Source organism: Boleophthalmus pectinirostris, unplaced genomic scaffold, assembly GCF_026225935.1.
Source record: "Boleophthalmus pectinirostris isolate CB_2022bp ecotype Guang Dong unplaced genomic scaffold, ASM2622593v1 HiC_scaffold_6, whole genome shotgun sequence".
Classification (NCBI taxonomy): Eukaryota; Metazoa; Chordata; class Actinopteri; order Gobiiformes; family Gobiidae; genus Boleophthalmus; species Boleophthalmus pectinirostris.
Genome location: NW_026571447.1, coordinates 29461551 through 29475500, shown reverse-complemented (window position 1 = coordinate 29475500; position 13950 = coordinate 29461551). Strand labels below are relative to the sequence as shown.

General features: G+C 37.5%; 2 protein-coding genes across 2 annotated transcripts; one reads left to right on the top strand and one right to left on the bottom strand.

The window, feature by feature from the left end:
• The first annotated feature begins 1209 nt into the window (after positions 1–1209).
• Positions 1210–3534, top strand: LOC129411882 (glutamate-rich WD repeat-containing protein 1-like). Its single transcript, XM_055164151.1, has 2 exons — positions 1210–1419; positions 2563–3534. The coding sequence occupies exons 1-2, from the start codon at positions 1294–1296 to the stop codon at positions 2869–2871; spliced, it is 435 nt and encodes a 144-aa protein (XP_055020126.1). The 5' UTR covers positions 1210–1293; the 3' UTR covers positions 2872–3534.
• Positions 3535–3674: 140 nt separating this feature from the next.
• cdc42ep5 (CDC42 effector protein (Rho GTPase binding) 5) lies at positions 3675–8335 on the bottom strand. Its single transcript, XM_020927984.2, has 2 exons — positions 8196–8335; positions 3675–6069 (listed from the first exon to the last, which is right to left on the bottom strand). Exon 2 carries the CDS (start codon positions 6065–6067, stop codon positions 5201–5203), a length of 867 nt encoding a protein of 288 aa, XP_020783643.1. The 5' UTR covers positions 6068–6069; positions 8196–8335; the 3' UTR covers positions 3675–5200.
• Positions 8336–13950: the final 5615 nt, after the last annotated feature.

Genomic DNA, 13950 nt, shown 5'->3' with positions numbered 1-13950 from the left:
TCATTTGACACACAAATCGAAATCGTGATCAAAATTCAATTAAACACATAGCCTTACCCGTAGTAATAAAATTTTTGTCATTTTGCCCAGCCCTAGTAACATTGTAGGTTTCTTAAGGTCTTTCCATTGCTATGAAAACATCTGTAATTGATTTAAATGCAGGTGTATGTACGTAAAAGTAAAGTAAAGCCAAATATGTCATAAGTTAGTTATAGCTCTGAAGGCAATTTTTTACAGGTTGTCTCAGGTCAAAATGTCCTCAGCTTTTAGCATAATGAACTTTAAATGTCAGCACATAGCCAAATCAATAAGCCTCGCTCAATGTATCCTTTGTGTACATAAACAATTGGTTTTATTGATCTCGGCTTTCTGATTAATGTTTTACACAGTTTTAATTAAATCAAATCAAATGTCATTCAGTTTATTCTTTAAGAGCATTTGTTGGCTGTTTTTCCTCACAGTGCCAAATGTTTGGGGATGAAAGCCACTTTGACAGGAAGTGTAGTGCAGACATCTACAAGACATTGAGTTTAATTTTGAGCCAACTGCTGCGACAAAAATGACGATCAAATCAACAAAAAGTCTAGACACTTAGAGCACATTTGTGTTATCTGGGCTCCTGCATGGTCTAGTCCCAAAACTGCCAGTGACAGTAGACAACATACAGTAATGCATAGGCGAATGCAAATCAATCTAATTGTGTTTTTGTCCTCATGGCACCTTGTATAAGTGAACTGATCTATAGTTTGTCTGGTGTGTTTGTCGATGCCCTTCTTTTATCAGATTTTAGCCCTGGGTCACAGCTGAACCCATGCAAAGAGTCATTTCAGTTTAATAACAAAAATATGTCTGCTTACATCATACATTTTGGATCATAAACTTGTTTTGTAGTGAAACAAAAGGACATTAGAGTTATAAACACAAGAAATTGCAATTCGAATGGACACAATTGACAAAGCAAAGACTTACATTTTTCAGTTTCCTTCACAAACAACAAGAATTTTTATCTTTATGCTGCAAAAAAATGGCTAACCCTGTACAAACATGTTCTGAAATGTGATTTTTGTCAGTTTTTCTTTTTATCACTTGTTCTGGACATGTTTAAAATGTTAACTTGCACAGAATCCTTTCATAAAAAAGCAAATCTAAACACAAATTCACATTTTGATATTTTTCCGAAATCGTTCAGCCCAAATTGATTATTATGTTTCTGTTTAATTGTTTCAGGTTTTTGCATCTTGTTCTGTGGACCAGTCGATTCGTATCTGGGACATTCGTGCTCCTCCAAATTCGATGCTCTCGGCCAACGAAGCGCACTCGTCAGACATTAATGTGATCAGCTGGAACAAGAGTGAACCTTTTCTCTTGTCCGGAGGAGATGACGGGGTCCTCAAAGTCTGGGACCTGCGACAATTTAAGGTACAAACCAGGTCACAGTAAACAATGAGGAATATACTGTGAACGACACATCTGCATGACCAACAAATTTTAGACCAATTACTTTTGATACGTTGCAGTGACTCTTTTTTTCAACAAAAAGGTCAGAGTGACTAACTGAAAATCTATTTGCTAATGCTAGCTAGTGACTGTAATGTTATTTGAGAGGGACTTTCACAAATTAACTCATCTGTTGTAGGTCCAGCTAAATTTGCTCTTTTTAGTCAGATTGTGTTAAAACAAAACTGTACGTTTTGTCTAAGAAAGCTTCAGACAAAACAAAGCCTTCAGTTAGCATCACATCCCCAGGAATATGACATCAGCTGCAAAGTTTCTTATGAACAGTCCTGTTTGTCATACCTTGACAGTTTCGACAGGACTCTGCTGCAGTGTCACGTGATGTTGCTGTGACAGTTCAGCTGATTTAAACGTCACAACTATGTCACGTGACATACAGTATGTTTACAGTTTCAGCTGCACTCTGCTGCCTCCTTTTAAACATTATAAGTCTGCTCATAACAAACTACAGGCTCTAGGCCTTTTAGACATATTATTAGTAACACTAATATATTGGTGGTACTGATTCCATTATAATTATTAGATAAGAAATTAGTAACATGTTATACTTTTTTGTCTAAAAAATTCTAATGTAAATTCAAATTTGATTATGTAACTTCCTTATTGTACAATAATGTAATAAAGTTTTTATATGGTTAAAAATCAACCTCACCACATTGTAAAGTTGTCAAGAAAACTGATACTTAAACTTGTACTGAAAGTAAATATTAATTTGAAAAAATATCTTGAAATATCTTGTATTGGACCTTCTTTGGCTGGTTGTTCTTGATCTATATCAGAAGACCATATAGTATATAATATGATCAAAAAGCACTATTTTGTGTTGAAGATTTGCTTAATTATTGATAAAAATTGGTGTTTTCCTGGTATCATTATCATTTGAACATGTCCTCGTGCACTACCACGTGCAAGCACATACCAAAAAACAATGTACATTGTATACAGAACAGATAAACGCTTTTTAATGAATGTACTGTGTCTTATGTAACATTTATGGGTCACGCCCACTGTGATAACATGAAATAACAATAGATTTTTTAACTGCAGACTGGACATCCTGTGGCCAACTTTAAGCAGCACAGTGCCCCCATCACTTCAGTAGAGTGGAGCCCCATAGACTCCAGTGTTTTTGCCGCCGCTGGAGCTGATGATGTTGTCAGCCAATGGGATCTGTCCGTGGAGTCATGTGACGTGGGTGCCCGAGTCGAGGGGGTGAAGGACCTGCCCCCTCAGCTTCTGTTCCTGCACCAGGGTCAGACCGAGATCAAAGAAATTCACTGGCATCCACAACTACCAGGTGTTCTGGTTTCCACGGCACTGTCGGGCTTCAACGTGTTCCGGACGATATCTGTGTAGAGGAGAGCGCTTGAGTACATAAAGACTGTACTCAGGAATGGACAAAACCAAATGTATCAATACTTTTTGGTTCATTCTCTTGGCAATAACCAGTATTTTTCCAGTCCATCAAATTGTCATATTATTCAAATTTCCCTATTTGTAAGTGTTATAAATGTGACAGAAATAATGGTGACTTGGTACTCCGCAGTACTCGACAGTATCTGTGAGTACACAGTGACTGAATGCACCACAAACTGACAAATACTGACAAAAAACAATGGTCTATTTTTGAATTATGCAAGGAATGGTTATATAATTTTCAAATCCTACAGAAATGTGAGTGTATGTCTGTAATGTTTTCTTCAAGTTCTCTTTTGAAGGGGGAAAAAGGTGCAGTAATATCACCTTGTATGCTTGTTTCATAAATCATTATCTAGCCTACTTAGTTTTTGGTTGGTTTCTGAAATGGTGACTCTGTACTTGGTAACGAAATGTTACATAAGTAGAATTAGTATATAGTTAATCTTCTAGAGTAAACGATACTCACCTCTTCTAAGAAGATAAATATTGATGACATTTCTTCACTATTCAGCAGTTTGTCTGTATTGTCCTTTCAGTTTAATTAGTTTTCTACTGCTAATATGTACAGTACAGATAACCCAATACATAAAATACATCCTACTTTGTGAATGTGGTTTTTGTCACATTTAAGTCTTTTAAATTAATTGAGATGCATGTTGACAATGTGTTTTTCAGCAGAAGACTGTTCAGAGTTGAAAGAATCAGGCCAGTAAGGAAATGTTTCATTCACAACACAAATATTTACACATATAATAAAGATTTAATTCCAAAATAAGAAAAAATGAACAGCATGTCTATGTCCAAGTATAGTGTTATTCATTTAACCAGATAAATACAGTTTCAACATCTGTTTGAAAATGTTACATTGACAAAGGAAATCATTCTTGTGTCTATCAATAGTTGCTCTTAGGTTTTCTAGCTTTAAAGAAGAACCAGATAATTGATGCTGTAGTAAAACTTTGGCTCCGTTCACACCTGGTCTGAGGCTAGTTTGAATCTTAATGTAGATTTGGTTGAGTTCTGTTCTTCTAATCCTTTTTTTTTAGTCCCACAGTTAATGTGGTTAGTGAGCAAATGTGAACACACCCAAAATTGTGTGGTTTATATCAACAAATCTGGCACAAAGTTTTGAGTTCACACTTCTAGTTAGATCCCAGTTTAGTCCTGATGTTGACATGGTCCAGTTTTGGTCCTGGTTTAGTCCTGGTTTAATCCTGGTTAATCCAAGTACAATTGGCAGTTTAGTCCAAGTTTAGTTCAAGTTTAGTCTTGATGTAGACTTTGGTCCTGTTTTGCTCCAGTTCCCTGTTCTAGTCCATGTTCAGTCTCAGTTTATTTCCCAATTTTGAAGTGATATTGTAATTCACATTTGGTCATTATAATCAATTGCCTGATGTATTTGTAGTGATAACAGTTGTAAAACAAACATTAAAGACATAATACAAAACATAGATAGTCATTAAGATTTGGGTAAAGTACAGGCTAACAGCTTTGAGCTCATTTTTAAGGCACATTAGAAATTCTTTGAGCACTTAAGATAAAAATACATAATTAAAAATAAGGCTTGAGAAGATGTCCACTGAGCGATATGTCAAGAATATGACGTGTTTAAAAGTGCTAATCTTTCACTGTTACAATGTAATGAATGTTTTGGGGCTCTGGCAAAAAAAACAAATGTTGTTTTTCCAGTTGAGTAACATTGTCTTCAAACTGAATAGCTTAAGTATTTGAGTCAGTTCATCTTGCATCAGTTCGTCGTAATAAACCTGCCCTCCAATCTCAAGAAAGTTGTACACTATAAAACTACATGAGTTATAAATAGCTTGAATTCAGAATCTTGTTTTGATTCGCACATATTAATCTATTTCCTTGAGTTACATATTGTATTCCTCAACTGTTACAGGAAATTCTTTTAAGAAATAATTACCTCTCAGTGGAGTAAAGTCTTGGACAAATAACTTGGAATTACAAAATCTATCGAAAGATATCTTGAAACCAGTCCAAAACTTTATTGCATTACAGATTTTTTAATTGTAAAAATACTTTTGTCAGGCTGCGTTGTTTGCTATTCTGTGGAACATTTCAGGCAAGACAACATCTCCTTGTAGAAAAGAAGGTTTTGAACCCTCCACCTAAAGACTTGCATAGCACCTCTTTAATTTAAGATATTTTGAATTCAATTTACCTCTAACTCTTCCAGATATTTTTGCAGTGTACTCTCTTATTTAACAGCAAAATATTGTGAAATCTCTTCTGTCTTTATCTTCTATAGGCCTATTTCATCATCAAACTCATCTTCAAAAGTGTAGCCCTTTCCGACCTCCTCTTCCTCCTCTGAGTCAGTTTCTGAATGGCAAATGTCCACCTTCCTCCTGTCCAATGCAGTGACCCCCTCATACTCCGAGCTGTGTGACGAAGCCGGACTGGGGGGTAGTTCTACCTCTGTTGTTCCCATGATGACCCCCCTCTCCATCTCGCTGTCTCCCTTCGTGGGACTAAGGCACACCATCTCATCTTGATCTTGAAAATCAAATCCCTGTCCCTCCTCTTCTTCGGATGCCTGTCGAATGATCTCCTCGCGTTTGTCACTAAATCTAACTTTGGGTCGTAAAGCTTTTGCCCTGAAACTATTCCCATCTGGTATTCTGCTGTCTCCCTCCACTCCATTCTCATCCAGCGATTTTCCATTTAGCTCATTTCTCAAATCCACAGACGTCTCCATGGCACCATTTGGCTGGTTTATTTCCACTGGCGAGACACTACTTGTGGGACTAAACACATCTTCGTCCAATCCCAAACTGTCCATCACCCCCAAAACATCTCCCAGCATAGACGGACCAAGATCCAAGTCTAGATCTAATGTGAATGATGACACTGACTCTGAATGCAAGGTCTCATTCGTATCCACGTGGTCGACTTGCACTGCAGGTTCAATAGTTGGAGGTGGAGAGGATATTTCTGAGCTACTCGTTTCAGATGCTCTTGGATTGGGGCCGATGGTGGATAGGAAAGACGTGTCGCCAAAAGTGTCCCCGCCCCTCCCGATGTGCATTGTGTGGCGAAAGTCCCCAAGAGGAGCTGAGATCATGGTTGGGTCCAGCCGCGGGGCTCGAGATGACTTGTGAAGTGGCATTGCTGTGAAAAGGAGAAGAGAAGATTAAAATTTGTATATACACATAGTACATACATAAATAACAGCGCTGAACGATTTGGGGAAAATAATCCAGTTGTGATTTTTCATTGTGATTTTATACTTAAGTTTTTAATAATAGGATTCTGTTTAAAGTTCACATAAATGCATCTAGACTGAGGACTGCAAGGTGAACTGACAAACTAATACAAGAAGCCATATTTTATGTAGAATAAGGAGGATTGTTTGTTGTCTGATAATGAAAATATTGTACTTCAAAAATTGCAGCCTTTGCTAATTGTGTCCCTTCAAATTGCCATTTCGATTTTTAAACACAATGGAATCTAGGCACTCCAAAGAAGTAAAAATATAGTGAAAAGGCCTTTATTTGCTATATTAAGTATAATTTTACTTGTTTGGAGTGCCTTGATTCCATTGTGTTTAAAGTTTTAATCCTTTTTCCAAGAGCAACCACTACCTGCTCCCATTGATTGGAACACCTGCAGCAAACAAGCCATTTCGATTTGTTTGCAATTAATATTGCATCCCTGATATTGGATTTTAATCAAGATGGGGATTCAGTGATCTCTAATTATCAGTGATCAGATTGGTGTTTTTAATCATGAGGTCTACAGCCAATAGTAAAAAATGTGGTTTGTAGCAGACTTCAGACTTTTGATGAAGAACTTTGACATCTGTTTTATCATGAGTTTATGTTCAGGAAATTAATATTGAAGCCTATTTGTATAAAACTCAACTTTGTAAAAACAACAAAAAGGAGGAACGAAAGTGTGACACATTTTTTGTCATATCGCCAGCAGTATGACTACATCGGTTTTCCTAGTTTACGATAGAGGTAGAAATGCCAGTTAAAATGGCTTTGGGGTGATGAAAAATCAGCACTGTTACCATAGAAATTAACAATTCAATGGTGACATCACCTATAAATAGGAGTCTGAAAATAGGCAAGGCACGTTTGTGTACGAATTGTGCTATACAGTTAGAGTAACTCAAAGAGCTTTACAGAACAGGAGAGATGTCAAGACAATCAAGACAACCAAATCAACATAAATAATCATCACAAAATTAACATTAAAGAGAAAAGAGAAGAGTGCAGAATAAATCCTTTCAGTCATACATACTACTTATTTTAGCCTACCTATTTTTATGACACCTAGGATGTTTTGTTATTCAAAATAGTCAAAGCGTGTGCAATTTCATTCTGTCCCCACACTATTTCTACACTACTTCCTTATCTACAGTTGCCCTGGGTCTGAATGACAGAAAAGTGGCAGCCAATCTGTACCAACAGCCTCTCTCTATTTTCTTATGAATAATATATCAAAACAAATAAGTACAGCACTTTCTATCATTGTTGTGTGTATGTGAACCTCCCAGAGTCATTTGTATTAACTGCAACTTGATACATGTGACAACAATACACATCACCAAGGCTTACGTTTGTATTGAGCAATAATGTGGGAAACCAGTGTGCTTTTTGGCACTGTAACATACTGAAGGACCATGCTGGGACTTGCACATGTAAGAGACTCATGCAACGTTAGCACATACTTTTCTCTGGCCTCAGGGGTGTGGGGAGACAAAAACACAGCAACTTTCTCTCAGAAATGAAATCAAATCCTCCAGTACCCCAAAGGCTACATTTTTGTTTTAAATGACAAAATAATAAGATAAGAAGACCAAGCTAGACAGCCTAAATCTATAAGTTCTAATTAGAAAAACTGTATTATTTATAAAGTAGGACATAGCTCAATCTATTACCCATCTGATTTAGAAACCTAGTTCATTAACAGCATCAAAACATCTCTACCATATGGCTTGCATCTGTTGACCTGTAGGGCTGGAGAGCACCCAATTTCACAGTAAGTTACATGGTTAAATAAAGGGGTATGTGTACTATGTAGGCCTACTAAAACTTCAAGGTATTTAATAGTAGGCTACTTTAAAAGGAAACAAACAAATGTAACTAGGCTATATAACAGACTATAAATGAAGAGTAGCCTATAACCAGACACGCGCTTATTTGGAGTTATAACAGTGCAACAGCTCGTGAAGTCGTTTCATTCACCTGAACCAATTGCCAGAACAATCAATCAATATAAAAACTTACTTCAGTATTTGTTAGGTGGGATTATCTTAGCCTCCTTTGCGATATCCGACTTTTTCATCTGACTTTTTAATGTCGCTTGCTTCCCGCTCGCCTTTGCTGCGCTCCTTCCTCGCTGTTGCTTGTGTGAATTTTCTTTCGCGTTTTTTTTTTTCCAAAGGGATGGGCTCGGACCGAGGAAGTGACGCGCAGTTATTGGGGAGAGTTGTAGGATCAAAGTTCTTCTGGTATGTTCTCAATCTTTGCCTGTGAAAAGAAAACTTCATAGGCCACTTCATAGCCAGGAACATTTCATTTTGTCCAAAAGTTAAAGCCATCAGTGTGTGTTAAAGACTAAATGTCACAATTTTTTATGACATTTTTTTCAAATGTGTGCTTCTGCTTGTCTCTAAGTGTTGTTCCTTTGGCTATAATCGTCCACAGGCATAAAACATACTTGTATCTATCTCTATTTATTGTTACAATCTACATCTATTTCCATTAAATCATATAAGAGATGTCCCACCACCAGAAAGTTACATACTGCATCTTTAAGTAGGAGTAGACTTTTGTAGTTTTGATCTCTAGGGATGTTGAGCTTGTTGTTATTTTTTTAGGCTTTGCAATTATGCTCAGTTCCTATAGCAGTAAACTGAAATCCCTGAAGTGCCATATTAAGTCCAGCTTTTACTCGCAAATCTCAGGATACAAGATAAAGATGTCCTCATAAGCCTAAAAACATTATAATAAACACCATATGAGCTATTTTGTGCTTGTATTTCTGTGAATTTGAGTCAAAACACATCTCTTGAGTTTATATTAAACTTCTCACCCTCCTATCCTGTTTTCACCGAGATCTGCAAACAGTAAAACACATATTTACTTCACAACATGTAATTCCACTGCCCTCAGAACTGTAACACATCTAATTAGGGCGGTGAATGAATTACTGAGATTTTTTGTGTGCGTGTGTGAGCCATTTTAGCCACAACTTGTGCATGTTTAGGGTGTCTTCAATAAGAGACCATCCTTATTTGGCTGTGTATTCTTTCAGCACATGTCTTTCTTTCTTTAATCAGAGACACTGTAACATTATACCTGAACTCCTGGAAGTATTTTTGGCATGAGCATAAGTCATTCTTCGCATGCACGTGTCACAGAATCTTGACATATTTGTGTGATGATGTAATCTGCCAGGAAACATTGTGAACATACTAAACATTCAGGCATTTCTAATTACGTCATCTCTTCATGTGATTTAAATACAAAGGTAAAAATTAAAGCCGCGGAGGAGTACGTCAGTGAATGTTTTGGCAAAGTTTTACAAATGAATGTAAAACTAATTTTATGTCACACAATAATAAATTGTGTGCATTCATATAGGTGGCGCTGTATCCCTGATAACTGTATTTGACATATCAATGGAATAAGGGTCATGCAGTGTATAACTGATAGAAATGTCATCACAATCGGACAAAACATGTGCATATAATAATTTTTACAATATTTTTTGGGGGATTCTCTGTGCCCCTGCTGGCCAACCGTGAAAAATACACCATGACTGTAATAGACATTTTTGCTTATAATCATGCAAAGAATTTATTCCCCGACTTTGGTCCAAGTCCGATAATGTTGACATTTCATGTCTATGGTAGGGGGCGCTATAGTGTTCACTTTTAATATGTTTTATACTGTTTTATATTCAGGCTGAGATCACACATTAGTGATTCAAATTTCAGCACGATCCGATTAAACATGGGCATGTAATCATTTTTTAACTATTTTTGGGGGGAGTCTTTGCGCCCCTGCTGGCCAGTGGTGGAAAATGCATCATATCCATAATGGACTTTTTTGCTTGTATTCATGTGTAGAATTGTATTTCCAAATTTGGTGCTAATCTGATAATGTTTACGTTTCATGTCTATGGTAGGGGGCGCTATAGAGTTGACTTTTCATATGTTTTATATTGTATTATATTCAGGCCGTGATCATGCATTAGTGATTCAAATTTCAGCACGATCGCACTAACCCTGTGGGTGCAATCATTTTTTAACAATTTTTTGGGGGAGTCTTTGCGCCCCTGCTGGCCAGTAGTGGAAAATGCAGTTTGTCCGTAATAGACTTTTTTGCTTGTCATCATGCATAGAATTTAATTTCCGAATTTGGTCCAAATCCGATAATGTTGACGTTTCATGTCTATGCTAGGGGGCGCTATAGAGTTCACTTTTATTAGATTTCATATTTCATTACATTCAGGCCTGGATCACACAATTGTGATTTGAATTTGAGTTCTCTAGGACAATGCCTGTGGCCGTGACAGGTCACCGAAAAAACAGGAAATGAAGGCGTTATTCGCCGGCGTGCTACGGGCGAACCGTAAGGAGTATCCCAAAAACATGGAAGATTTGAGTGAAGCTGTCTGTAGATGTGACATGTCAAATCTGAGCTCATTTGGACCATTCCCTCCGTTACCGACAAGAGTTTTTAAATTTTTTGTCAACAACTTGAAAGAATATCACACGTTTAACTTTACCCTGTTGGAGTGTTAACTCTTTCCTACATTCTGATACTTTACTTACTTCAATAGTCCCTCTAGTTTCTGAATGAGAACTATTTGAATGTCAAAAATCTACCCGTTTCCCTCCGTTACCGCTTGACCGGACCCCAGTGTATCGGCAGTAACCGATCTATCCGAACTTTTTAATGTCAACAAACATCGTTAGTCGTTAATGATTCATTTATGTTTAGGTAAACCACAAACAACAATTTAGCTTTGTAACAAACCTTTGACGAAGTGTTCACTGCAGACACGAGCATTTGCGGATTCTGCTCCTCCCGACCGCAAACGTAGGTTTGTAATAGAGCCCGACCGATATATCGGTTGGCCGATATTATCGGCTAATATGGACAACTTTAGGCATATCGGTTATCGGCCTTGCTGATAGGGGCCGATATTTCACATGGGCATGTTATACCTCGTTATAAGCTTAGACTCTCTACATTCTGTTCATTTAATTCAATTTACAGACAGATAAATGTCCTAATATGTGGCTCCACATCAGTATTTATCTACGGAGTCATTTGTCTGTGTGTGTCTGTACTGTCCCTGAACACACCACAGAGTCGTCACTCACATGTGTTTGTTTAGACCTGCAGACACAGATCCAAACACTGAGATTATATTCTTTTTACGGACAATCGGTTTGAGTCTGGATTAAAAGGACATTTATTAGTGTAGAATTGTGATGTGAGGAGGAGCCTGTATGAGCGGTGAGTGTTGGAAATATGTCGACTCTGAAGCTAGTTTTTGTCATTTGTTATGGGTTAGCTGCTGTAGCTCCCGCACATAAACAGACTGTTTTCTATTGGTCTGTTCTAAAGTGACTATATTGGCCGTATATTTGCTACTGGACCTGCACTGATATGTAAATGAGCTGTGAACAGACGTGTGAATTATGACATTTGCGCATATAATTAATTACCGCGGCGCGCACGTATTTACAGCTAAAGGCTAATAGCGCTACTTTCTTTACTAGTTATGGGTCCGTCGCGAACGAAATGACTCTTAGAACCGGCTCTCTAAAGGGAACGACGGGAGCCTGATCCTTATTGGGAGCCGTGTTTTCTCTTTCTCTCACTTTTTTTTCTCTTCACGCCGCGTGATTCGTGGTTTGACAGCGGCAGCGGCTAAAAAACGAAACTTTGAGAAATTTGCGTGTACGTAGGATTAAAGAAAATAAAAATTAAAAAAACGAGCATATTTGACTGTAGTTTAGCATAAAATAAATAAGTCCCGGTTTAGTCCTTTTTCAGTCCTGGTTTAGACCTGGTTCAGTCCTGATTCAGTCCTGCTTGCAACAAAACAATCTGAAGAGCCACTTGGGAGCCAAAAGAACCTGCAGCTTTTAGTGAGCCGAGCCAAAAGAGCCGGTTCTCTAAAAAGAACTGGAATACCCATCACTAGTGTCTAGAATGTGATGCAAAAATGCCATTAAGCCAACCTACTGTCTGTAAATATGATGTAAAGAGGCAGAATAACAATAAATGTTGCCTAAATAAACCCAATTTAAAATCCACCAGAGCCAAACCTAAGTTTTTTAAACAATTCAACATTTACAGTGAATTTTTACATCACTAAATATATCGGTGATTATATCGGCTATCGGCAGCGCCAACTCCCATTATATCGGTTTCATATCAGCCACAGCTAAATCCATATCGGTCGGGCTCTAGTTTGTAATCCACTTTTTATGGCGTTGTTCTGTCAGCTTTTCCCATTTCTGACCTTTGTGGACGACTATCTTCGGTACTCTAAAAAAATCGCTTTTCCTTCTCTCGGTTAGAACAATTGGCACAGCCGTAAACTGCACAACACATCGGCATTTCCCTCCAGTCGGGTCACTTCTTGCCCTCCATCTGATTTTGCGTGTAGACAAACGTCGCCCTGTAATGTCACGTGAAACCCAGATATTCAGAATTATTATTTCCATGTAAACTCCAAGGAAAATATTTTAAGTCCAAACAATTTAATCCAGAACAATTAAAAAACATCATGTGAACGTGGCCATTGTGTTCTAACAGTGAGTTTTTTAATCATTTCAATACCAGGTTTAACATTTGTGCGTTTACCTTTTGGATATTTCGTGGCAAAGTACAGTGTGATAAAGAGTAGAGGGGTGTGCAAAAATATTGAAATATCGATATATCGTTTAATGTGATGACACAGTATCAATATTGTGGGCTGCTCTATCGATATATCACCAAGAGTATTTTTGGTTTATTTTACTAAATGATTTTGTTACAGCTACAGTTTCGTTGTTTGTTTAGTGGAAGGAAACTCGTTTGACATTTTCGCTGTTTTGAGGATTAAAATGTTTGTGTTTCATATGAACTTTGCACAAGAAGTGGTTTAACAAAGATTTTCCATGATTTAGCCTTTATTTTTTACTGAACCGTATCGAATCGAAAGCGCACTGTATCGAGGTTTGTCTCATATCAGTGACTTCTTAACAACACTCGGCCTCAGTCAACAGGGAAACGTGGCTCTTGCCCCGTCTGGGAGTATGACATCATCACATTCTAGAACCTGAAAACCTCCCAGTTCCATCAGGTTCACGGCGCCGATGACATCATACATGTAAAATTCCATAAAGCCTTGTTACCATGGCAACTCCGGAACTCAAAGCTAAACTTCAAAGCTTTGTGGGCTTTAACTCAAAGCTTTGTTTGGCCTCGGGGAGATTATAAGAGTAGGCAAATCGCAAATCACAAATCGAAAATCACATATCGCTTAACGGAAAAGGCACATTTAGCTGAGCTTGACAGAGCAAATCGTACAAAGATTTCAAACAGTAGACTTCACAGAGGAGACTTTACAGAGTAGATTTCACAGAGTAGGTCGCACTTTTTATCTGCGTAACAGTAAGTACAGCAACACTTACAAAACAACTCAATTATAAAACAAAAATGGCCAGAAATAACAGAGGAAATATACCCTTGACCTTAAACCATGACCTTAAACTAAAGAACTGTGGTCTTCGTGTGATAAAGAGTAGGGGTGTGCAAAAATATTGAAATATCGATATATCGTTTAATGTGATGACACAGTATCGATATTGTGGGCTGCTCTATCGATATATCACCAAGAGTATTTTTGGTTTATTTTACTAAATGATTTTGTTACAGCTACAGTTTCGTTGTTTGTTTAGTGGAAGGAAACTCGTTTGACATTTTCGCTGTTTTGAGGATTAAAATGTTTGTGTTTCATATGAACTTTGCA

Coding starts and splice junctions, on each gene's coding strand:
- LOC129411882 (XM_055164151.1), top strand. CDS start 1,294: ATGCTCTCGGCCAACGAAGCGCACTCGTCAGACATTAATGTGATCAGC. Junction 1,420..2,562: donor GGGACCTGCGACAATTTAAG/GTACAAACCAGG, acceptor TTTTAACTGCAG/ACTGGACATCCTGTGGCCAA.
- cdc42ep5 (XM_020927984.2), bottom strand. CDS start 6,067: ATGCCACTTCACAAGTCATCTCGAGCCCCGCGGCTGGACCCAACCATG.